The sequence below is a fragment of the Artemia franciscana genome, chromosome 14 (assembly GCF_032884065.1).
Source record: "Artemia franciscana chromosome 14, ASM3288406v1, whole genome shotgun sequence".
Classification (NCBI taxonomy): domain Eukaryota; kingdom Metazoa; phylum Arthropoda; class Branchiopoda; order Anostraca; family Artemiidae; genus Artemia; species Artemia franciscana.
The window spans coordinates 3076777-3103925 of record NC_088876.1 but is presented as its reverse complement, the minus strand read 5'-3'; the positions used below and the strand labels follow the sequence as shown (position 1 = coordinate 3103925).

Sequence of the window (27149 nt, the reverse complement as noted above, 5' to 3'; positions counted from 1 at the left end):
CTTATCCTGTTAATATATCCCTCCCTTTAGCAACAATAGGTAAACTAAATATTATAAGTTTTACCAAATCACAAATATTAACACATTGCAAAAAAACTGAATAAACTAAACAATTATAGAATTCATCTTTACCATGTGGCTAATTTTTAAGAAAATCCGCTCAATTAGAAACACAATTCAAAATAAATTGCGCTGCGACAACATTTCTCGAACCTCCGAAATTAGTTGAAAATTTCTTTAAGTATTTCTAGATAATTCTTTTGATATTTATTTAAAAGTTCGTTATAATGAAAACTAAATCTTTTAAATTGCCAAGTTAATTTATTTGCAGAAAAACCTCGTGATATCAATTTTTGGCTGAAGATTTTACATCTATTTTTAATATCAATATAATTGCTACAAATCCTTGCATAACGAAGTAACTGTGAGAAAAACGCTGAATATGTGATATTTGAGTGTATATTACTCAGGGAATGGGAAACTAATCACTTCAAAATCAAAATCATCCGTTTTATTATACATTTTAAAACTTAATTTATTATTATCACAAATATTAATATTTAAGTCTAAGAAATGATCTTCATGACCAGCGCCATGACTAGGCTCAAGAATAAGCTCTGATGGATATATATTTTTAGAAATATCAATGAAATCCTTGCAATTTAAGACCAAAATATCATCTAAATATCTTTTATTATTTGACAAAGCATGTTTTAAATTAATTGGATTATTCTTATCCATCATATATTTATATTCTAGTTGATTTAAAAACAAGTCAGCTATAAATGGGCTGGCATTCCCCCCCATGGGAATTCCCACAATTTGCTCAAAAATCATATCCAAGCTGTAACATCTCAAGTTGACTGTAGTATTAAAGCAATTTGTCCATATAGCTTTTTTATTATAAATGTCTATTTTTAAGAACCTTTTATTAGATAAGAGGAAAGATTTCTTGATAACAGTTTTTAAATTATCAAACACTACATTAAGTGATAAATTAGTATACATTGTCGCAAAATCGAAAGACTCAATTCTTTTAGCTGAAACCATTGTTAAAGAATCTATCACCTGCAGTGAATTATTAACACTCCAATATGGATTAAAATTCGAAAAATTTTTAATATATATATATATATATATATATATATATATATATATATATATATATATATATATATATATATATATATATATATATATATATATATATATATATATATATATATATATATATATATATATATAATGTTTTTAACTACTCAAAACTTGCGAATATACAACATTCTTCGCTGTCCCATAGTCTGCGCATATAAATAGATTGTCAGGTTTACCGACTCTTAAACATGCAACATATAATTGTCCATGGGAAAACAATCCGTATTCAGATCTATACCTCATGATTCTAATGATTGCCCTTGAGCTTTGTTGATGGTTATTGCTAATCGACCATTCCCTGTGTCGCCGTCGTCATTTATATATCCCCCTGTGCCCCCCGTTGTAGTTGTGTCCCTGTGTCCGGATCATCATTTACTTTCCCTGTGTCCCGGTCGTCATTTGTGTCCCGGTGTCCCAGTCTGTAATTTCTCTTTGAGTGTCCCGGTCGTCATTTATATTCCTTGTGTCCCGGTCGTCATTTGTGTCCCGGTGTCCCGGTCTGTATATACATTCGTTTTTGAATTGGTCTTTTTTTTAGTTTTTTACCCTTTTTTAGTTATACCTCATGATTCTAATGATTGCCCTAGAGCTTTGTTGATTGTGATTGCTAACCGAACATTCCCTGTGTCCCCGTCGTCATTTATATATCCCCCTGTGCCCCCCGGCATCTCCGTTGTAGTTGTGTCCCTGTGTCCCGGTCGTCATTTATATTTCCTGTGTTTCGGTCGTCATTTGTGTCCCGGTCTGTATAAACATTCGTTTTTGAATTGGTATATGATGAAATAAATTTTTGTGTTTTTCCCCTTTTTTTCTTTTTAGTGTTTTTGGGCTTTTTCTTTTTTTTAGTTTTTTTTAGTTTTTTTCCTTTTTTCTTTTTAGTTTTTTTTTTTTTTCAGTTTTGTTTTTCTCCTTTATTTTTCAGATTTTTTCCTTTTTTATTTTTTTCTTATTTTTTTTTAATTTTTTAGCTTTTTTAGTTTTTTTATTAGTTTTTCTTTTTTTTCTTTTTAGTTTTTTTGTAGTTTTACCTTTTTTTATTTTTTTTTTACTTATGTCCTGGTCGTCATTTATATTCCCTGTGTCCCGGTCTCCCGGTCGTCATTTGTGTCCCGATGTCCCGGTCTGTAATTTCGTCATTCGACAAACACGACGTCAGTCGACACACAAACGTGACGTCACTCGACACACAGACAACTTATTTTTATATATATAGATGTCTCGGTGTCCCGGTCGTCATTTGTGTCCCGATGTCCCGGTCTGTAATTTCGTCAGTCGACAAATATGACGTCAATCGACACACAAACATGACGTCACTCGACACACAGACAACTTATTTTTATATATATAGATATACAAGCTGTTGGGGTGGCGCTTCGCGCCACCCCAACACCTAGTTGGTGGGGGCACTTCGCGCCCCCCCCTAAGCCCCCCGCGCGCGTAAGTCGTTTCGCACCATTGTAGTTGTGTCCCTGTGTCCCACCTGTGAATATAGATATATATATATATATATATATATATATATATATATATATATATATATATATATATATATATATATATATATATATATATATATATATATATATATATATATATATATATATATATATATATATATATTTTTAACTACATAAAACTTGCGAATATACGACATTCTTGGCTGTCCCATTGTCTGTGCATATAAATGCCCTTGAGCTTTGTTGATGGTGATTGCTAATCGAACCCTGTGTCCCCGTCGTCATTTATATATCCCCCTGTGCCTCCCGGCGTCCCCGTTGTTGTTGTTTCCCTGTGTCCCGTTCGTCATTTGTGTCCCGGTATCCCAGTCTGTAATTTCTCTTTGAGTGTCGCGGTCGTCATTTATATTCCCTGTGTCCCGGTCGTCATTTGTGTTCCGGTGCCCCGGTCTGTAATTTCTCTTTGAGTGTCCTGGTCGTCATTTATATTCCCTGTGTCCCGGTCGTTATTTGTGTCCCGGTGCTTTGTTGATTGTGATAAGATTATCAGCTCTTCATTATCAATTGATGACGTCATTGATTGCTATTTGTCCTAAATCCAAATTAAATGATAAATAAATTACAGAAAATGGTCTCTATATAAAGCTTTTTCCAAATTATTAATTATTTTTGAATTGTTTAAACTCAGATTTTGCGACTTCGTCTTAGGTTACTAACTCTTATAGGAGTCAGGAGTTAGACTGTGTTTTGATCTTTTCTTCAATATAAAACGTTTTTCCGATTGCTAAAAGTAAAGGGCGGTGGTCTCAATTAGTGGTTGATTTAATTCTAATTTGGGTTCCGTCTTTTTGATTTTTCTCGTCCCTCAGACTTTCTTCTTTACAGTTTATTTTAACTTTTTCATAACAAGGATTTTTTTAGATTTTTTAAAAGCTTAAATTTGTATAAAGGTTCTTTTCGTGTTTCTTGAAAACAAAGATGAAGAGAGATTTTACTTTGCCTCTATGGGGCATCTTTTTCGATATTTTCAAATGAATATGCACAAATACACAATCAAATGGCAACCATGATTAGTGGTTAGTTTTATTTTAATTTCGGCTGTCTTTTTTATTTTTACCATCCCTCAGTTTTTCTTATTTTCTGTAGTTTTATAATCTATGTCTCAAAGGAGGTCTTTAACGAAATGTCTGCACACTTTTTATATCATTTTTGCGGTGTTTCCTATATTATTGTTTTTGTATTTTTCATTTTTTTTTCTTGGTACTGACTAAAGATTTTCTTCAGATTCTGTTTTATGAAAAATTTTAGCCAGTGTATAGACACCGACAAGGGGCGGGGGAGTGGGCAAGGATTTAAAGGAACTTAAAATTATTCAAATTAGAAACGTCCCCTATTTAAATTCTGGTAAAAATAGAGCCCGTGGTAGCACTTATTCCACTACCCTGGGAAATAATTACGACGGCGATAATAAGCCAGCGTGGCCTCGGAATATTTTTAATGAACTTAGTAGATTCTATATTTTTTTTCGCAAAATTGTAATAAATGTAAGTATTTCTCAGTAGTATATTTTTTATGTTCGTCTGTTTGGTGTGTGTTTATTTCTGAGTTTGTGCTGTTGCATTGGTGATTTATTTTTTCACTACGACGGCGTAGTACAACAATAATTACGACGGCGATAATAAGCCAGCGTGGCCTCGGAATATTTTTTTCCAGAATTGAAAAACCGTATTAAATATAAGCATTTCTCAGTAGTGTAATTTTAGTTTTTGATTTTATTTTATTCACGTTGAATATTAATTTTTTAATGTCCAATTTTAAGTTTAATTAGATAAATCCAATTTCATTTTAAATACTTCAATTTTTGATTTGGTTTAATTTAATGAAAATTAAATAATAATTTGATTATAAAATAACTTAATTTTACCAAATTTCAAACTAAACTCACCATTTTTCACTTCTTCTTCAGGATCATCGTTGGTTTCATATGCAAATTTGTTGAAATTCTTTAGCCATTAAAAGTAGTTTAACCATTAAAAAAATCCCTCAACATAAAACTAAACAGTTCAGTCAACATGAGAATATTTTATTGGATTCAAACCAATTCAACATTACACACAATATGATAGTCAACCTATTTTTTCAATGAACTAACAATAATATGGCTACTCTTATAACAATCATAGAAAACCTAACCACATATATTTTACACGATAATAGCAGATATAAATTCAAATAAATTTTAATAAGTAATATAAACATAATCGCTTTTCAGGAAGTTAGTTTATAAAAAAGGAGAATTATAATGAAAGTAAGGCAAAAACACCAACATATCAAAAGTTCTTTTTTTACATATGTACGAAACTGAACACAGAAACAAACTTGCAAAAATAATCTAATAGAAAACAATAAATTCATTGATGGAAAATAGATAAATCGCTTTCTTGTAACGTTACAAACATTAGATTTTTTATAAATTCCCAGGGAAAAAAACCATCAAAGAGAGACAGAAAAAACGACCAAGCCAGGCCGGAAAGGAGGGGGGGGGGGGATTATTACTAAAAATCGAAACGTATCCTTTTTACGGTAAAAATTAGAATTAAAAATTTTAGTAAGACTCTCTGTTTTTATTATCTATTTTAGATGGATAAGGCGATTACCAAGTCGAATCAAAGTCGAATCAAAACTCAAAGTCGAATCGAATTTAAGTCGAACCAAAATAAATGTAAGGGGGGATCCATCTCACTGTAATTTTCCTTCTTTAATTGACTTCATATTTTGTTTTTGTTTTTTTATGTAAATTCCTAACAATTGTAAGATCCGAGAAACCCACAGGGGCGGATGGTTCTCTAAGCAAAAAGAACGGAAAGTCTGAATGAAAAACACAAAACATAGAGATGAACAAAAGAACAAACAAACAAAGATAATTGATAAGGAATAAACGGATAATTTTCAGCCGTTGAATGACGAAAGCAAAGAAGGTATTTCGGCAAAGACCTCCTCTAAGGCTGCCAACTTTCTGAGTCATCTTTTCGATTTTGTTGCCACAAGCTTGCTTTTTCTTATGTTTTTTTTCTGCTTTTCTGTTTGTTCTGTTCTTCTGTTTTGTTTTTGTTCTTGAGTACTTCCAAAGGATTTTTTACATAATTTTTATATTTTTATAATATAATATTATATTTGGTTTGATTTTTCTTTTCTTTACGTCACGCAAGTCCAGTGTGGTTCTAAAAACTTGCATACGGCAGACAGACAAAACCAAATTCCTCTTGAATAGGCGGAAAAACCCTGCCTATAGTAACCAAAATAAAAAAAAAGAGTTTCCCCAAAGTTTAGTTAAGACATTCATCACCAGGCTGGCACTTAGATATACTCAGAATGCAGTTAATTTTTACACTAAATTTACTAAAATTAACCTAATCTGGAAACAATGCTCTTATCTACCTCAAACATAAATAAAATAAGACAGTATTTTAATTTATTTTTAAAAATTTAATTACTTTACTAATGACAACAATACTTATAGTTTTGAATAAAAATTAAATAAAACACAACAGATAATATTAAATCTCAGCCATTGATCACTCAATCACTACTATGAAAGAAAATAATTTCAATAATCAAGTATATAATATAGTATATAATATAAGTATAAAATATAGATAAACCAATACCACAGGAAATGTCAGATCACTCAAGCAATCAAACAAATCAATAAATAAAAGTAAATAATTAAGGGTGAGATTAAAACTATAGAGCTAGAAATGCCATATGTATAAAATGAAAAATATATTAACGAGTAAATTATTAAAGGCACAATTGATTGCAATAATAAATAAAGTAATCCGATATTAAAGCTGGGTTTATAGTGGACATACTTCTATAAGTGAACTGAAATCCCCACGTCTAAAAAGCCACGATATTTTCTTAATTATTAATATGATTAATTAATGATATTATTAAATTTAAATCAATTAATACTTAATCACTTAATTAATTAAATTTTATTAAGAAATATGACGAGAACCGGGAGAAGTATGTTATTTTCTATATATTTTTTTATCCAGTTACTTTTTAGGGCCAATTAATATATCATTAATTAAAGAGATTATTAGAGAATTAATTAACTTATTAATGTTACTAAAAAGTGATTAATAATGTTAAAACAAAAAATTATGACAAGAATAGAATGCCGAGGAACATGTTTTTTTCTATGTAGTTATAGTTTATGGATTTCACTTTCCAGGCTGCAAGAAAAGAAGAGCTGAGACAGATAGGCCACATTTTGCAGTGTTCTTTTTGACCACCCAAGTGGGATCAAACGAAAGCAGGTAGCTCCCGAACGGGCAGAAACATATCGTAAGGAAGGATTGAAAGGAAGTCCGATCTTCGTGGGGAGCAAAGAGTGAGGTTTTGAATGAATTGGGGTGGAAGGAGAGTGTACGTATCTGTGTTTGGCTCCATCAGCTTCGTGCTGCAATGGGTAGTTAGTGGAAGTAGTAGTAGTAGAGGTGCCAAGCCAATTTATAATTGAAAAATATTATTTAAATATGTATTATAATCAATTACTGAAAAAAATAACTAAAAATTACATTATTGAAAATAACTTAATCTCTCTTTCTCTCGCAGAATATGGACTTGTTTGGTTCTAAGTAAATGCGTAACAGTTTTAAACCAAAGAAATTAAAGCAAAATTTTTACCACAGAATTACAAGGAAGATTCTCCTCCTTTTTCTTTATTTACTCTCCTTTACTCATATTACTCTCCTTATTTACGCTTATTTATTTGATTCTCCCTTTTCTCTATTGAATCTCCTTTACTCCTATTTACTCTCCTTTACTCTCCTTGTTTACTCTTAATTATTTGCTTCTCTTTTTTCTTTATTTAATCTCCTTTAGTCATATTTACTCTAATTTATTTTCTTCTCCTTTTTGTTTATTTACTCTCCTTTACTCATATTTACTCTCCTTGTTTACTCTTATTTATTTGCTTCTCTTTTTTCTTTATTAAATCTCCTTTTGTCCTATTTACTCTAATTTATTTTCTTCTCCTATTTGTTTATTTACTCTCCTTTACTCTTACTTACTCTCCTTATTTACTCTTATTTATTTGCTTCTCCTTTTTCTTTATTTACTCTCCTTTACTCCTATTTACTCTCATTTATTTGCTTCTCCTTTTTCTTTATTTACTCTCCTTTACTCCTATTTACTCTCCTTATTTACACTTAATTATATGCTTCTCTTTTTTCTTTATTTACTCTCCTTTACTCCTATTACTCTCCTTATTTACGCTTATTTATTTGATTCTCCCTTTTCTCTATTTAATCTCCTTTACTCCGACTTACTCTTATTTATTTGCTTTTCCTTTTTCTTGATTTACTCTCCTTTACTCCTATTTACTCTTATTTAATTGCTTTCCCTTTGTGTTTATTTATTCTCCTTTACTCTTACTTACTCTCCTTATTTACTCTTATTTATTTGCTTCTCCTTATTGTTTATTTACTCTCCTTTACTCTTACTCATTCTACTTATTTACGCTTATTTATTTGCTTCTCCTTTTTCTTTATTTACTCTCCTTCACTTCTATTTACTCTCCCTATTTACTCTTATTTATTTGCTTATCCTTCTTCTTTATTTACTCTCATTGTCTACTCTTATTTATTTGCTTCTCCTTTTTCTTTATTTACTCTCTGCAACTTAAACTGCGGGCAATTGTGTTCTTTTTTTTTACATTACTGAACGTGACAGCCAGGCATTTATTTTTCAATAAATTGTGACACTTTATATATTAAGTGCAACAAGTCCTTTACCAAATAATCCAAAAGGTTTTGAGCCTTTGTTTTGGGACTAACAAGGTTTTGAGCCTTTGTGCAAAGGGACTAACTCATAGTTTTGACGAAATAACCTCATAAAGGAGAGGGTTTAGATGGTGTCACATCTTTAATAAAGCTGACTGTCAAGTACTCTAGGTATTGAAATACAACTGTGAGAAAATATTCTTATATGATTTAAAAAATCTAGTTAATAAGGTTACTTGTTTTTAATTTCATCTTTCTATGGATAACAAGCTCATGATCAGTCAACTACATTACAACCAAATTTCAATCGAAAAACTAACCAATATTTGCTGTTAAACTATTAAGAAACAACTTATGATACTAGTTAGAGGCAGGGTTGTTGGCCACTGGCGGATCTAGGGGGCTAGGAAAACCCCGGACCCCCAAGATTTTTCTGGCGCTCTCATTCCTTGCTTTTTCTGTTTTTCCCTCTTTTTAAATAAATTTGTCAATTTGGACAATTATTGGTGCCCTAGTCACATTGTCCCCCCCTAGGTTTTGTGTATTGGCACCCAGGTCACATTAGGACCCTCAAAATTTTCCTCTAGATCCGCCCTTGCTATAGGCGCAAGGAGGACCACCAAGAGGGGGTCAAATCTCTCCTTTTTAGAAAATCTAAATAGGGTTGGAAACAGAGTATAACGTAGGCGTTTTTTAATTGTTGTATACAGCGGTGGGTGTGGGACTCCACTGAGCTGGGGTTTTTTTTAGAGGGGAGCGGTAAGAGGGGAGGGAGAAGAGGGAGGGAGAATGGACAGCAGAAGGACAGCAGTAAATAAATTGTATTTAAGCATTTTTGCTTCTCCCTCTTTCTTGACCTGGTTCTGCCTTCATACTTCAATCGAATACTTTATCTTGGTATTTAGCCATACGTGGCATGACGTTTGCCATGTCTGTTACGAAAAGGCTTAATAGAAAAGTGCCACACATGGCAAAAAAGTGGCACTTGGAGATGTAAGCAAGTTTGAGGGGATAGGAAAGACCCAAGGGAGAGTGACAAGGTGATGACGAGCGGGATTAACAATGTTGACTAAGTTTTACGGAAATTGAAGGCCCCACAGCTTGTGACCACCCTATTTAAGTCACTTTCAGTTTATCAATTTGGTACTTTGGCGTTTAAATAAAGGTTCCATAGGGACACGGCCAGATCTACGATATAGGCAAATAGCAGGCTACCTATGGCGTCAAGCCTCAAGGGATGGCTGGAAAATTTAATTTTAAATTTAGACTTTTCTGTATTTAAACTCTTATATAGAAATTTTAGCTTTTCTTACTAGATTTTCTAATCTTTACGCAAGTTTTCATTATTATAATTATCAAAATTCATCATTAAAGTAATTTATTAATATAATCCATTTATTTAAAATTTATTAAATCCAATCAAAAGTTATTATTAATTTCTTTTTTAATACAGCAAGTCCATTTAAATGTCAAATAACCTTCGGTAACTCGTGGTAATTGACGCTAGAAAACAATGGAATAACCTCCTAATAGAAACCGACAATATTACCAACAAGGCCAATTTGGCGCAATTCAAAGACTAAATTTCTGCTCAATAAAGTTTTCGTAACCAGATGTACTATTATAACAGGTGTAAATTATAAAAACTACGAATCAAACACTCAATATAGTCCTTTCTTTACCGTCTTCCCACAGTAAGGGGGTAACCCATTCTTTAAAAGATCCTATACACCAGGTGACACAAAACCCACGTGGCACAAAATGCGCCATACGTGACATGGCATGACGGAAGTGTGCGACCACTTAATAACAATGTAATAAAAGTAAATAACAGAAGCAGTGGCACTTATTCAAGAAAATATAGGGGGGGGGGGCAAGAATTGTCTGGAAATTTTGTTTTAATGAAAATACAAAAACATATCTATCAAAATATATAAGGGGGGGGGGAGTTTGTTATTTTAAACTTTTCCCATGAAAATGCAAAAAAATGGTTTTTTCTAAAATTGTTACGCCTAAAAAGAAATCATAACAAAGAACAAAACACTCATCAACAGAACTACTTTTGAGACTAGTTATATAAATTGTGGCTGGATTTTAAGAGCCAAACCTATTTAGTATTTTCTAGTTCTTCTGGCTTCTGTACTTCCACTGAAATTTTCTTCTTTGGTCGTTTTCTTTCTAATAGATAAGAGACATCTAGTGGTTTTTCTTTTGTTGCTCGTTTTGCTAAAAGACGAATCGCTACTCTATCCAGGCGCTCCATTTTTTGAGACAGCTAATAATAATAATAAAAAAATAACATTATCAATAATACAATATATAAGAATTAACAAAATAAGTATTATAATGGTCTATAATACTATATGTACATACATTCCAGGGAATCTAATGGTCCTTTGTCAATTTAAAATTCTTAGTCAACCTGCCTGAAACTCTAGGCAAGCGCGACTTGCTAAAAGATAACAAACAAGTATTGTTCCAATAAGAGAGGCACACTTACTCCCGCCGTTTACCCGTACTATTTAACCAAACACTTGGAAAACTATGAGTTCTATCCCTATCTTAGCTCTATGAATATCTACCTTGATTCTACTGCCCTAGAAATGAAGCATGGACATGGACGGATAATAGATAGACATATCTCTTGACAAATGAACTAATATAATTTTTATACAATCCCAATAAGGGGAGGGGGGATTAATGACAAAATTGCCTCTCACTCAACTGGACTATCTGCCTTGGCTTTTTCTACAATTAGCCATGATAATATATATATATATATATATATATATATATATATATATATATATATATATATATATATATATATATATATATATATATATATATATATATATATATATATATATATATATATCAGGGTTCGGACAGGTTGGTTAATTTCCAATTATAGGCTCTGTCCTATTTATATAGGATTTGCCGAGCCCAAATATGGGCCAAATATAGGATTCGGAAGTCTTCGGGATCAGATCGGTGGTAGATGGCGTGGGATGCCTAGTCACGTAAATTCGTCATTTCTCGAGTTTCTGCATTTTTTTTAAAATCAGATACAAATACTGTGGCAACGATTGACTGATACAGGTAAACTACCTGGAATCACTCTTGCTGCTTCTTGGGCATCAATTTAGATATGAGGTCAATTTTTCTCTTTGAAAGAGACTGCTCCATTCTCGCAGATTCCACCATCTGCTTTCTTTCACTTGTTCTGGACTTCACAGCACCTTCGAGCAAAGAAACAGCTAGGGCAATGGCTATGGAACTCTTGGACCCGGCAGCCTTCTTCATTCTATCGGTCACTTCTTGAAGTAGAGTATCTGCTACTGTTCTCTTTTCTCTGATGCTCTAAGTTTTTCTTTTCGCTTTCCATGTCTTCTATTTCTTTCTTTTTGTCGTGGACCTCCTGCAACTTCCACTTGTTGTCCTCTTCAAAAGCTCCTTTCTCCTTCTCGGATAGCTCTTCTTTTTTTTTCTTTTCATGCAGATATTGTTGATACCGAGACCGTGCAGAACGTGCAAGATTCAACATTTCTTTTGTAATAACAAACCTTTCTGGTTTTCCTCCATAAAGTCTCAACGTGTCACATACCATGAGTCTCGCATCCAGAACGCGTTCAGACATTTATGCCTGGTCTTCACCGAGAATCCTACCAGAACGCGAGAACCCACACTCAATATCTGCGCTGCCAGGCGATAACGTCAGCATTGCTTTGATAAGCTTGGTAAGTTCCGGGTACTTGCTGTCCCCACGCTCATTCACCAGTCCAAAGTAATGGCTCTAAAAATGATCGATCCGAGTAATGTCCTCACGGGGTCCATTTTCCGTTCGCAAAAGCAGCCACTCAGCCTGGGCGACGTCTGAGCTTGCTCCAATTGCAATCTTGCGTGCCACAGCCGTTATGTCTGCAATGCTTCTTGAATCCTTCATGTTGATCGGACTCAAAAAGCGTAAAGCCTCTAGAAAACCATTCTTTTCCAGAGGACAGTTGTTCAAAATATGGCGAATCCCCGCAATAACATGTTTTCGCACATTGACATAGAAAATGGCCTTGTATTTCAGTGATGTTTTCTGACGGAAAGTTTGTTCCACATTTTCTGAAAATATGGGCTTTTCTGCAAATTTTTCAGCAAGGTTCAACATTTCTGGTGAGAAATTTTCAATCTCGATCATGAAATCTGGAGTAAATACCCTTCTGCAAAGTGTCACAACGAGTCTTTTGATCTTGAGTTCAGATGAGAGGCTCTTCTTTCTGGAACAGTTGGGCGAAACTTATGAACAGTTCTGCTGAGGCTAGAACAAACTCGAGTTGGGCCCTCATCGTCGCACTTCTGATATACGCCACAATCTTCAGAAATTTGGGAGTGGACAGAAGTTTCTTCAGCTTTTTTTCTCTCGGCATGAAGTTCAGGAAGTACTCTAAGATTGCCGGCAACTGCTGCATGATTCTAGCAAGGGCACGTCCGATCGTCAGCCAGCGGCTTCGGACATGCTATATGAAAGCATTCTCTGGCACTCTTACTATCTTTTGGCACTTTCAATAGTCTTCACAACGTGAAGGCCAGCCGTCAGAAAATGAATGCACAAGAATAACAAAGCCGGAACTTTCTTCCCCATACACCTGAAAAACCTTTCAAGAAAGCGTTGTGGATTATATGGATATTTCAAGTACCAATATTCAACATTCCCTTTCCCATCACTTTCTTTTTTGGCGTTCAAACTGTTCCAAACGCTTTTGTTGACATTTGGTCCATCACTTCCAAGTGTGATCAGTTTTTCAAGTGGAAGCTGATTCTGCTCAATGGCTGACATAATCTTCCTACACAGATCATCACTTGTCGCGTGGCCCATAAAACTTGTGCATAAAAGTCTGCTCTGGATCTCGTTTCCATATGAGGACCAATATTGAACACGTATCTGTAACTCTTTCATACCAGCGTTGTTGGTTGTCTCGTCATATTCTAGTACAAGATATGACTGAATGTCCTTCACAAGCATTTGCTTAAAGTAAGGATGCAGCGCATCGGTGATCAGATACATGAGTTTCTTCACACACAGGGACATTCCGTCGGAGATCTTACCGGGGTACATCGCATGGAAGGTTGCGACAATATGGTCTGAAGACTTAGCAGACATGGAACTCTGTACCGTCTGAAGTGCCCATATTAACTCAGACTTATAAGCGGCATCACGCTCACAAAACATGTTTGTACCAACTAACAGTTTATCCTCAGTTTTTTCATCAACTCGAGATTGTCCATTCAGGTGAAGCTATAGTGGATGTAGTTAAGCAGTAACTGCGGCTTTGTGTTCTGCAGATCGCACATGTTGGTTTACTCCTGAGCAACCCCAGCTGTGCAACCAAAATTTTCAAACAGAGTTTTCAAAAGAACGAATACTGGTCGTTCCCAGTCTTACACCATTCGCCAATCTTTCTACCGCTGCAATCCGTCTTAGCAAGCCAAGAACTATTAAACTTGGTAGGCCCCATACGTAATTACCAAGCATCACCTACAAAATAGCATCCCAAGATTAAAAGACAATAAAAAGAAAAATATGGATATGTCCAAAACTGGGCCATATTCACATCAGCCTTTAAAATAGCGCTCAGGCAGGAAACGCATAAGTCGCAAGACCTCCTGTCTCATTAAGCAGATACTGCTAGCCTGTATACTGATCTTTGCTCATTTTGGACAGGCTTAACATAAAAAAAACATAGGCTACTAAGTCAACACAACAGCATAGCCTAGGCAGAAGCAGCTTACTAAGCCCAGTACAAAAAAATAGTTAAGTTCAAACAGCTCAACAGTTGTAATTAATTATCAATCTACATCGAAAGACTGCACAGTCTGCAACAGAGTCAAAAGCAAAAAGAAAAGCACATCTTGGCTTACTTAAAGAGAAGTAAAAATTTTAAATCATGAGCAATGTTCTTATTGCTCTTCAGCCGAAAATAAAGGAATAATAGGATTTTAGCCAAAATATAGGCATTTTATAGGAGTCCATTAGAATATAGAAATTTATTGGAAAATATAGGCGAGTCCGAATATATATATATATACATATATATATATATATATATATATATATATATATATATATATATATATATATATATATATATATATATATATATATATATATATATATATATATATATATATATATATATATATATATATATATGATTTACTCATTCCAAGGTTGAGTCAACCATCGTATTCTATTTTAGATTTTACGGCCCTTTCGAGGTCGTACCCAGGGGGAATTACCGAGTTTGAACCTCCCCTCAGCCCTGAAATTGTAAAAAAGTAACAAAAATACCTATGAACAAATTTTGCTATGTTCTGTAGTTGTTTTTTTTTAATTCCCTCTCTTGAACATTTATTGTCTTCACGATCATAAATTTGAGTTTCCCAAATTTTATATTTCAACTTGGAACAACTGGGCATAAAAGCATCGTAGCACAGAGGAGGGATTAGAGGGAGCAGAGAGAGGGAGAGAGAAGGGAGGGGCGGTGAGGGACGAGAGGAGAGAAAAATGGAGGGAGGGGAGAGGCAGTTACGAGAGAAAGGGAGTGAGTAAGAGAAAGAGAGAGAAGGAGACAGATAGAGGAAGAGATGAGGATATACTTACTTTGACGTATTTGACTTCGTCTCTAACTTTAGCAAGTGGTACTTCTTCTTCATCTTTTAATTTCTTTTTCTTTGTTGAAGGAGTAGACACTATCAAAGAGCTCTCGTTTTCAGCAACCTCCGATTTCTTTTTCAGGATGTTTGGCTTGGATCCAGGATAATCACTTGGATGAGGCTAAATAAAAGTTTACAATTTTTAGATCGAGAAATCAGCTAGCCAGATATTTTTGTTTTTCGAGAAGTAATCATCACCAATGATGTTTGTGATGAAAATGATAATCGCAAAGAGCAGTTTTCTCCCACCTCATAAATAAATACAGCAGAGGGGGTTGAAGAGAGGGGTAGCCTCCTTCATATAGAGAAAAAATTTCAAGTTTTAATGTGACTCTTTACTTCGGTATGAAAAAAATATGGGATAAATACAGATGCAGGCTTAAGTTAAGCTTTACAGTCAAGACAAACACGCACAAAAAAAAAAAAAAAAACAGAAAAAAACAACAAAAAAACAAAAAACAGAAGAATCGGACTGGATACAGAAATGCACAAAATGGAACTGTCAGTGTTTCTGTCAGCAATACCATCTGTAATTATCTACAAAATATGGTTTAACTTTAACATTCATGTAATTCTTTTAAAAGCCTACATTTTTTTCATTCATTCATTTTCCTAATTTTATTCAATAATTCCATTTCATTCATTAATTTTACTCCTTCATTTTATATTTCTTCTGCTCATTGAACATAGATTACAAAAAAAGAGGGACGAAAAACAGACTTAATTTAAAATTCAAAAAAGTTTAATAGTAAAAATTTTAAATGTAAGAAAATCAAGACGTTCAAAAGGCTCCAGGCCGGAGCGAGGCCTCGATAATAATTGGTAAGACCGAATTTTGAACCTTTAAATCGGCTTTCAAAAGAAATTGATAAAAGGTTGGACGCCAGTTCTTAATATCAGTATCGAAGACGCATCCCAAGACAACTTTAAGAAAAAATACCCTAACCTTCGAAAAAATCTGCAAAAAGGCTTAAAAGGCGCTTGGCTGAAAAATCATAACTCCCTTCCTTTTCAGAAAATCTAATCACATACTTCAATCCAAAATTTCCAATCACTTTCATATTTAGTCTAGAGACCTGTTTTTCTAAAATACCCCCCCCCCCTTCCGGAAAATCCATTAATATCAGTATTGAAGACGCCTCCCAAGACAACTTTAAGAGTAAATCCCCTAACCTTCGAAAAAACCTGCTAAAAAGGCTTAAAAGGCGCTTGGCTGAAAAATCATAACTCCCCTCCTTTTCAGAAAATCTAATCACATACTTCCGAAATTTCCAAGCATCCTCATGTTTAGTCTGGAGACCAGTTTATCTAAAATATCCCCACCCCCATCCCTTCCGAAAAAAACATCAGATCACCTTTACCTGGAGTTATGGCTAGAGTAAAAAATATGGCTCTATCTCCCTTTCCAAGGCTATAATGAGAGAAATGTTGAGAAGACTAGGACACTCTACGTGGATAAATGATGGCAGATTGCCAAAGATTGTTCTTTTGGGCTATCCATCCAGGGCCAAACAAAAGCAGGTCGTGTTCAAATGGGGCAGGACAAGGTTGTAAGAAAAAATTTGAATGAAACCGGAAATTCTTAAGAGGGAGCCTTTGAACAGATTGCGAAGGAGAAGGAGCGTGAACAATATGGAAGAGGAGTAACATGGTGGTGCAATGAGGTATTAGTAGAACTAACAGTAGTAGATCTTTTTACCTAACATATTCGGCATTATCTCCAGCAATAACACAATATTAACATCTATACCCATTTAACAAATTTAGAATATATATTCCAAACTGTTTTTTGACTTTTCGACTATTTGATTATTTTGACTTTTCCATAATGGACATAAAACTTACAGATTAGATAATGAGGTAAATTTAGGTAAAAATTAGGTAAATTTCTTTTTTTAGTTTCTAGTTACAGAAAAAATTTGCTCCGCAAGGTTATATAACACAGCAATTGTCTTAAGATATACTAATGTGAAAGGTTCTATGGCGTAGCGTGAAAGGACAATCACAGTCTCATTACAGATGCGTGGTTTCGTTTATCTTTTTTTGCCGCTATTTTGTTGTTTTTTTTGTCTTGTTGTTTATTTTGTTTAGCTACTCCGCTTTTTTTTAAATTCCATGTGGTGGATAAAAATAAGTTTTTTTCAACTTGATTGGTAAAAATTTTTACCAATTCCACCATTTTTTTGCAAAATTTCGGCGGGACACTAATTGTTAACAACCCAAAATTACGTGAAGGGCAAAAAATCCCCCCTCCCCCAAGAAACATCACGGTTTTTACGGTTTTCTTCATAATTTCCCAAGATTGAAGATTCTTATTAAACACACAAAATAAGCAAATAAAACAATCAAACAGAGCCGACATGGAACTACGCTCGAATTGACGGCCCCATATTATCAAAACAAATTTTATAATCCACCGAAAGAAACACAAAAAAACATGACAGCTTAAAGCAGGAGAGGGGCAAAGGAGGCGATCTCAGCTTGGCCAATTTACAATTTTACACTTGGATGGATTTTAAATCTCACTGAAATAATCATGACCCTAATACCGAACGAAACTCCCATCAATCACCTTTTTCAAATTTGAAACTCGTGATGCATTACCTGGTAAATTAAATAAATACCTGGTAAATCAAAAAACACCCGGTAAATTAAAAAACAATTACCTGGTAAATTAAAAAAATACCTGGTAAATAAAAAAACCTGGTAAATAAAAGAAAACCCGGTAAATTAAAAAAGAATTACCTGGTAAATTAAAAAATTACCTGGTAAATAAAAAAATTCCTGGTAAATAAAAAAATACCTAGTAAATTAAAAAAAATTACCTGGTAATTCCTGACAGGTTTCAGCTTCACATCAAACCACATAAAAGCAAAATTCTTCGTTGAGCAAGGGAACTTAGGCTTCGGCGACTTGGAGAACATCCTCGCCGCTTTATCCACTTTTAAATCACATATGTACACATGGTCCTCAACCGCATCCCTGGGTCTACCCTTACAAAAGGTTTTCAAGTCAAGAACCCAACAGCGGCCTAATACAGCCCAGGCTGGTATAGACTCAAACAGAGGCATGTGAAGAACTTCATTTGGGAAGAACTTTCTGGATGGTTCGTGATAAGTTTCGTGAGGTCGAAGGTAATGATGACCATACACAAAAGTCTTGTTACTGAAAATGAAGAAAAATAAAATACATTCCAGTTTATTGTGGGTACTTTTGGTGTTTCTGATATAATTTCAAAGCTAGAGATACGGCACAGAAAACTACCCTTTATCAAAATCATTACCAAATCCAGGACTTTGGTTCAAGGAGGGTGACCCCGAGAAAGTTTTTGTTTGGGGCAAGTGGCATTCCCGGAAGCATTTTTCCTCGAGAAGGGAGGGTGATAAGACAAGGGTTGTCCTGCAAGGGAGCAGGATCATATATGTCTCCCCACTCAATGAGATTGTATAGGTGCCTGTTGTGTCTCGTTCGTAAGTGCTATGAAGCGTGTTTCTCAGCCTTCCCTGTGGTCTTGTGGTCTTGGTTGTTACTAGAGAGGCCTATTGTCTCAGGCTTATACGCGTTTATCCCTAACTATTGTCTTTTCCGATTTTTTTCTTATTAATTATGTATATTTTTCTAGTATTCTCTCTTATTATACGACTATTTTCTACTGCAAAGTGTGAGTTACAAATAAAAAAAACAAATCCACTGATTAATTAATTAGACACAATGACTAAAGGGAGGAAAAAGAGAATTATTCTCAAGAATCGTTTGAGCCACCCCACAAAAGCTATGAACACGTAAAAAAAAAAAAAAAAAAAAAAAAAAAAAAAAAAAAAAAAAAAAAAAAAAAAAAAAAAAAAAAAAAAAAGAAAAAAAAAAAAAACACACACGAATAGATTAGACCTCTGCATATTTGGAAGTCTAAAAGGTCAAACTAAAAAAATAAATAAATAAAACAATAAACAAAAAATGATATACAATAAACAAAAACAATAACAAAAACTAAACTTGAATTGTAAATCATTGGAATTTTTGGGTCTGCTTGTGATAAGTTTCAAAAAGCGGTTAGAAGATAAAGAAAATTTAACTTTAGATAATTTACTTAAGATAAAATAAAAGAATTACCTGGTAAATTAAAAAATTACCTGGTAGAAAAAAATACCTGGTAAATAAAAAAACACCCCTTAAATTAAAAAAGAATAGCCTATGAAGGAAGAACAGGATTGAGGACTTTTTTTAGTTACTTTTATAGGACCTTTTTTTTAGTAATTTTTAGTGTGTATTATATGTGCATAAATTACACAAGCTGACAAATAATAATAATCAATAATAATTTAGATATTTCAGAAATTATAATGGAATTAGGAGCGTGTTATTGTGGCGTGTGTTATGGATAAACAGGAAGAAGGACTTGAATCCATGTCATAGTCGGAAATGACTGATTTGCCACTCTTTGATTTGAAACAAAAGAATACAACTATGGTTATGCCAATGCGTCATTTAGATATGTCAGAGGGTATAGGTATTGGAAGATTCCCTATTGTTACTGAACTATATAGCAACGCTATGAAAGCAAAAATATAACAACTGGGGAGAAGCTGGGAAAGAAGTTTTTGGTATCTATGATGCCATTCGAAATCACAGATGATTTCGAATGAATCCAAACAACTAAAACAAAATGCACGGACGTATTTGGAAATAAACAAGATCTGTGGCTAGAAAACACGAGACAACGGGCATCACAACGAATCCCAAATAAAAAAAAATGGACAACAAAATTTGCGATTAGAAGAAAAGTGATAGGGACTATCACATCAAATTGTAAATGAAATCCACGGTTAGAAAAGAAGCAACAACGAAAAATCACATCAAGCCCCAGAAGAAAATAAATCCCATAAAATGATTGATTATCAGGAAAGAGGAATAGATTAAACGCCAGAATTTCTTAATTCAATCAAAATTCCTTATTTGACACCTCATGACTGAGAACTAAAGAATAACACGATAATCATTATTTAGAGTATCAAATAATTATTCCATCTTAAATTTCCCGAATAGCAAGCTTCTTTTTCCTTGATATAAATTTTCTGAGCTGACGAAATTCACCCTCCATACTTGGCTTGTGTCTTAATTCGAGACCGTCAAGAATCCAGAGTTTTTATTATAGTTTTCTTTACACCTTTGTTAACTTTTCATTTTCAGTCTGTAATACTTATTACATAAGTATTACAAGTATTACAATTAATTGTAATTATTACTTTCTAATTTCCTTATTTAAATATTACTTCCTTTGCCTTCCTTTTAGTTCCTTTTAATTACTTCCTTTTAGTAATTATTACTTCCTAATTTCCCTATTTAAATATTACTTCCTAATTTCCTTATTAGGAAGCGATCCATCTTAGGAATTTGTAGAGACCAGGTAGGTGAACCTTTGGACAACTTCAATGCTAATTGTTCTGTCTAGGCTAACTGGTGAGGTATTTCGGCAGTATTAGGTAGTTAGGTCCATCCTAACCTTTCATTTATTTTCTAATTGTTTCATTTTCAGTCGGTAATGCGTTGCCCTTTGCAATTCAATGTGAATTTTGCATGCGTCATCAATACTACTAACGATGCAACCACTCCTGGGGGGAAAATGATGTAATTTTGGCTCTTCAAATGTATATACATGTAACGTCAACTGATGTGAATTTTTATTTCCAAAATTAAGGCTGTAAAGAATTTTCTTAAAATTCTGCTGTAAACAGAATTTTCTTAAAATAAAATTTTTACTTTTCTTTTCACCTTTGTTAACTTTTCATTTTCAGTCTGTAATGCTTATTACATAGAATTGTTTTTGCCTGACTTTCTGAAGCCGGAATCGATTGCTTACGAATAAGATGCTTATTAATTATCTCTACTGTGGCGAACAATATAAAAATGAATAAAATCATTTATAGACGATTCATGCATGCAAAGAATTTTCGAAGTATTTGCCGAAAATTTGCTTCGGGAAAGATGAATCAACTCCAAAAGTAAAGCCAAAAAATGCCAAAAATAAAGCCAAAACTCCAAAAAAATTAAATAAGTAAGTCGACAAGTAGTTTTAAAAATTTGAAAGTAGAATAGTTGAAAGTACTCATTCTTGTTGCTAAAAAAATAGAACTGGAAACACCAGCTTTAATGTTGAATTAGTTTTCGCAGTGGCAAAACTCATCTTCAGAACACTGAAGAAATAGCTACTCCCTGCATGGTAAGTATTACAATCGAATAAAAGTCGCAAGAATGCGATATGATTCTATTCTCAAGCAAAACACGAAAAATAAAGAAAAACAGATCTAAAAACAAAAACGAAAGTAAAACAGTTCAAAATAGAGATGATACCTTTTTATTGACAGTGAATAGATATAAAATTATTTAACTGGATATTTCGAACACATATACAGTGTTCATCTACTATACAGTGTTCATCGAACACATATACATAGGCCTATACAGTGTTTTATTGCTGATGATGAACACTGTATATGTGTTCGAAATATCCAGTTAAATAATTTTATATCTATTCGCTGTCAATAAAAAGGTATCATCCCTATTTTGAACTGCTTTACTTTCGTCATGGAAAGGCAGTGTGGTCTTCGAAGTTATCTAAAACAAAAACGGCAAAAACGGTAAGAAATGAAACGGAACAGAAACTAGAATGGTAATTGAAAAAACAGGTACCTGTTTATGTGGTTTCTGTTATCTCCAAAATAACAGAACAGAACAAAAAAAGTAAAAAAAAAAACAGTAAAAGAAGAAGAAGAAAAAAACAGTGGAAAAAAAAACAGAAACAGAAACGGTGCCGACCCCTAATTATAAAGTGAAAAATTAAATTAGATTCATAGGTTATGTGTTGTAGCTTCTTTGAATGCTCAATAAAGCAACGGCAGACCAAAAATCAAAAAAAAAAAAATTAAAATGGCAATTAAATTCATGGATTAGACCTTGTAGCTTCTTTGGAAACTCAATGAAGCAACGAAAGATCAGAAGCGAATAAAAAATAATGGCAATTAAATTCACAGGTTATACGTCGTAGCTTCTTTGAAAACTCAATGAAGCAACAAGAGACCAAAATTAAAAAAAAAAAATTAAAATGGCAACTAAATTCATAGGTTATACGTTGCAGCTTCTTTCAAAACTCAATGATGCGACAAGAGCCAAAAAAAAAGAAAGAAAAAAGAACAAACTCTTTTATTTCTAAATTTTGGTTTAATTTTTATTTATTATTTCATTATTTATTTATTTTTATTAAATAATTTAGAATTTTTAAATAAGATTATTTTTAATTCTACATTGATCCAGTTCTACGTACAAGATAAAGGGAACTTTCTTTCTTTATGCAGTTTTATTTTTTACTTTTCATTTAATTTTTATTTTATTATTTCATTATTTATATTTTGTTTAATATTTTTTTTATTGTAATCATTTTTTAATTCCTAACTGATTCAGTTCGATATGCAATATAAAAGTAACTTACTTTTCATCCCTGAAGATCCTTTCAATTTGAAAAATGTCTAACTGTTTCGGGGTATAGTTTCCATATAAAGTTCCAGGGGTTCTTAGAGGGCCTTCATAGTCATTATACTGAGATCCATACAGGCGATCCTCCAAACCAACTGTGTCATGGTCACGTAAAACATAAACATGATCACCTATTAATAAAAATAAAGAATTATTGGAATATCTAAAATAGTAATTTTATCAAATAATAATTTATAAACTAAAAGAATAAATAATCAATTAAAACAAGTTTTAATAAATATTAAAATACATTTTATGAAACCCTATTTAATTGTTGCTTTCTAGGCTAAAATTGTGACAAAAAATGCTTCACAATCATCATTATAGCGTTTTGACTTGGCGAATGCCAAGTGCTGATAGTATGATTAATGAGTTCCTTAAATATGGTGGCTCTGAGGTTAGGAATAAGCTACTGAAGATTATGAACATGATTTTTGAAAAAGAGGAAGTACCCAATGATTTTAGGAAAACCTTAATTAAACCACTGTATAAGAAAGGTGACAAGAGTGAATGTCGGAATTATCGAGGCATTAGTCTGGTCTCTGTAGGTAGCAAATTACTGAGTAATATGATACTTTTTAGACTGAGACATGCTGTAGACAAAGTTTTAAGGGAAGAACAATGCGGTTTTAGAAAAGGTAGAGGATGTGTCGACCATGTTTTCACTCTTAGGTTAATAATTGAGAAGTCCCTTCGTTGTCAAACACCTTTGGTCCTTAGTTTTATCGATTATGAGCAAGCTTTCGATTCTGTTGATAGAACAGCGTTAACAAAGGTCTTATCGTTATATGGTATACCAGAAAAATACATTAAAGTGATTTGCGCTATGTACGAGAATAATACTGCTGCGGTTAAGGTAGGAAATGAGGTTAGCAACTGGTTTTGTATTAAATCAGGAGTTAAGCAGGGTTGTGTTCTATCCCCCTTTATATGGATCATTTTGATGGACTTCGTCTTAAGGAGCACAGGAAAGGCAATTGGAGACCATGGAATCAAATGGGGAGGAAGAACGCTCCTGGACTTAGATTATGCTGATGATTTAAGCATATTAGATGAAAGTGTGAGCAAAATGAATGAATTTTTAGAGGTTTTACGAGTTCAGGGTGCTAAAATAGGCTTGAAAATTAATGTTAAGAAGACTAAGTCACTAAGGTTAGGAATAAGTGAAGATGAACAGGTGACCTTAGGTAACGAAAAGATTGATCAGGTTGGGAGCTTCAGTTACCTTGGTAGTATTATTAGTAAAGATGGTGGGAGCAGTGAAGATGTTAAAAGTAAAATAGCTAAAGCTCAGGGTGTTTTTTCACAGTTAAAAAAAGTTTGGAAGAATAGAAAGATAAGCTTACAAACCAAGATTAGAATATTGGAAGCTACAGTGATGACAGTGGTCAAATATGGCTCTGAAGCATGGACACTCCGAAAAGCAGATGAAAATTTACTAGATGTTTTCCAGAGAAATTGCCTACGGATTGTTCTGGGTACCCGGCTGACTGACCGTATTTCAAACAGTAGGTTGTACGAAAAGTGTGGTTCAATCCCGCTTTCTGGGGCTATAATGAAAGAAAGGTTGAGATGGCTAGGCCACGTTCTACGGATGAAGGATGACAGATTACCGAAGATTGTCCTTTTTGGCCAACCGTCTGGGGCTACACGGAAAGCAGGTCGTCCTTGTCTGGGTTGGGAGGATGTCATAAATAAGGATTTAAAGGAAATGGGAACTTCCTGGGAGGGTGTAAAGAGGGAGGCTTTAATTAGATTAAGTTGGAGGAGGAGCGTGCGTAGCTGTGTTGGCCTCAGGCGGCTTGGTGCTGCAGTGAGTTATTAGTAGTAGTAGTAGTAGAATGCAATACTAGGTGATATCATCAAGTATCAAGTATCAAGTATCAAGATATCATCAAGATATCATCAGTGACATCATCAAGTATGGTGAGCATCAAGTATCAACTGTGTCTTTGTGTCTCTTTTGCAAACCTTTCGCTTAAGCATGCTTGTCCGTTTTGTATTCCAGTGTTCCCTGATCTGGGTATTCTGTTTACTCAGGAGTTTTACTGATCAGATAATCAGTCGGAATCACTGACAACACGAAGAGGCTTGATAGATCAGTAGTGGCGCGTTATTCAGAATAGGTCTTCGGTAGTTCGTGCAGCAGGTAAAATCATTGGTTATGGTACTACTACCCATAACTACCCATCAAACAGTTCGTGGTAACGAACTGTAGTAAGGAGCGACCCGGCTCAATAGGAACCAAAACTCTAAAAAATGGAATTTTGATATCAGTAGCTACATCAAAAGAATCGCATTTTAATACTGATTTCAAATATATAAGTTTCATCAAGTTTAATCTTACCCATCAAAAGTTACGAGCCTGAGAACATTTGCCTTATTTTAGAAAATAGGGGGAAACACACCCTAAGTCATAGAATCTTAACGAAAATTACACCATCAGATTCAGCGTATCAGAGAACCCTACTGTAGAAGTTTCAAGCTCCTATCTACAAAAATGTGGAATTTTGTATTTTTTGCCAGAAGGCAGATCGCGTTTATTTGTTTGTTAGTTTTTTGTTTGTTTTTTTTCCCAGGGGTGATCGTATCGACCCAGTTGTCCTAGAATGTTGCGAGAGGGCTCATTCTTAAGGAAATGAAAAGTTCTAGTGCCCTTTTTAAGTGACCAAAAAGATTGGAGGGCACCTAGGCCCTCTCCCACGCTAATTATTTTCCCAAAGTCAACGGATCAAAATTCTGAGATAGCCATTTTATTCAGCGTAGTCGAAAAACCTTATAACTATGTCTTTGGAGACGACTTACTCCCCCAGAGTCCCCGTGGGAGGGGCTAAAAGTTACAAACTTTAACCAGTGCTTACATATAGTAGTGGTTATTGGGAAGTGTACAGGCGTTTTCAGGAGGATTTTTTGTTTGGGGGGAGGGGTTGAGAAGACGGGGATATTCTGGGGGAGATTTCCATCGAGGAATTTGTCATGGGGGAAGAAAATTTCCATGAAGGGAGCACAGGATTTACTAGCATTACTTAAAAAAAACAATGAAAAAATAAATATGAAAAAGTTTTTTTCAGCTGGAAGTAAGGAGCAGCATTAAAACTTAAAACGAACAGAAATTATTACCCATATGAGGGGGTCACCTCCTCCTCATACCTCGTTCTTTACGATAAAGTATTTTTAGTAATGTCAACTATTTATTCTACGGCTTTTGTGATTCAGGGGTTATTCTTAATGAATTGGGACAGAATTATATCTTTTACTAATAAAAAGATTCGTAAAAAATTAAAAGTTCTAGTTGCCTTTTTAATTAACCAAAAAATTGGAGGGCAACTAGGGTTCCTCCCCCGCTCTTTTTTTTTATCAAAATCATTCGATCAAAATTATGAGAAAGCCGTTTAGCCAAAAAAAAAAAAAATGCAAATTTCATTTTAATTATTCCTCTGCAGAGAGCCAAAATCAAAACATGCATTGATTCAAAAACGTTCAGAAATTAAATTAAAAAAAAAAAACAAGTTTTTTCAACTGAAAGTAAGGAGCGACATTAAAACTTAAAACGAACAGAAATTACTTCGTATATGAAAGGGGCTGCATCCTCATCAACGCCCCGCTCTTTACGCAAAAGTTTTATACTGTTTTAAAAAAAGAGTTGAGAGAAAGAGTCAAACTTTAGCGTAAAGAGCGGGGCGTTGATGAGGAAGCAGCCCCTTTCATATACGAAGTAATTTCTATTCGTTTTAAGTTTTAATGTCGCTCCTTACTTTCAGTTGAAAAAACTTGTTTTTTTTTTATTTATCACAACCAAAAGCAGCCAGAGACAGACACGGCACAAAGTGGCGGCAGTTTCTTGGCTGTATTAACATTAAGCAACGCAACTCTTCACGTGAGCAGACCTTGGAACACGCAGGTTTAATCTCGGGCCCCCTTGCACATTTAATTTCTTGGTCAAATGTACAAGTCAAAAACGAAATAAATTGAAAGATCTTGGCAATACTCAATCAATCTAATAAAAGAACTGGCCAAGCTTGGTCAATCAGTGAAAACTGCGTCAATCAAATAAAAGAATTTTACAATTCACTAATTTAGCCAATTAATCAAAAGAGCTATTTAAAACTTGGTCAACAAAATAAATAGCACGTCAAAGTTCAGCAAATCAATTAAAAGAGGAAGTCAAAACTTAGTCAATTAAATAACAGAACTGGTAAAACTATAGTTAATAAATTACAAGAGCTAGTCAAAAATTCAGTCAAAAATCTGAAAAATCTGAAGAAATGGAAAAGTTTGACAAATCAATTAAAGGAGCTACTCAAAACTTAGTCAATTAAATAACTGAAATGGTAGAACTATAGTTTATAAATTACAAGAGTTGGTCAAAACATAAGTCAAAAAGCAGAAAAATATCAAGAATTGGAACAATTTGACGAATCAATGAAAGTGCTACTCAAAACTTAGTCAATTAACTAACTGAAATGGTAAAACTAGTTTATAAATTAGAGGAGTCGATCAAAACATTAGTCAA

The 27149-nt window shown here is 33.8% G+C and overlaps 1 protein-coding gene across 2 annotated transcripts in view; it reads right to left on the bottom strand.

Annotated features, from left to right (window-relative positions):
- Positions 1–10351: 10351 nt before the first annotated feature.
- LOC136035184 (uncharacterized) overlaps positions 10352–27149 on the bottom strand; it is a 148688-nt gene continuing 131890 nt past the window's right edge. For both annotated transcript variants that reach the window (XM_065716758.1, XM_065716759.1), the window contains 4 exons: positions 22593–22767; positions 17935–18274; positions 15057–15230; positions 10352–10679 (listed from right to left, as the gene is read on the bottom strand). In XM_065716758.1, the coding sequence (XP_065572830.1) occupies positions 10512–10679; positions 15057–15230; positions 17935–18274; positions 22593–22767 (857 nt within the window). In that variant the 3' untranslated portion in view covers positions 10352–10511. The remainder of the gene's footprint in view (positions 10680–15056; positions 15231–17934; positions 18275–22592; positions 22768–27149) is intronic.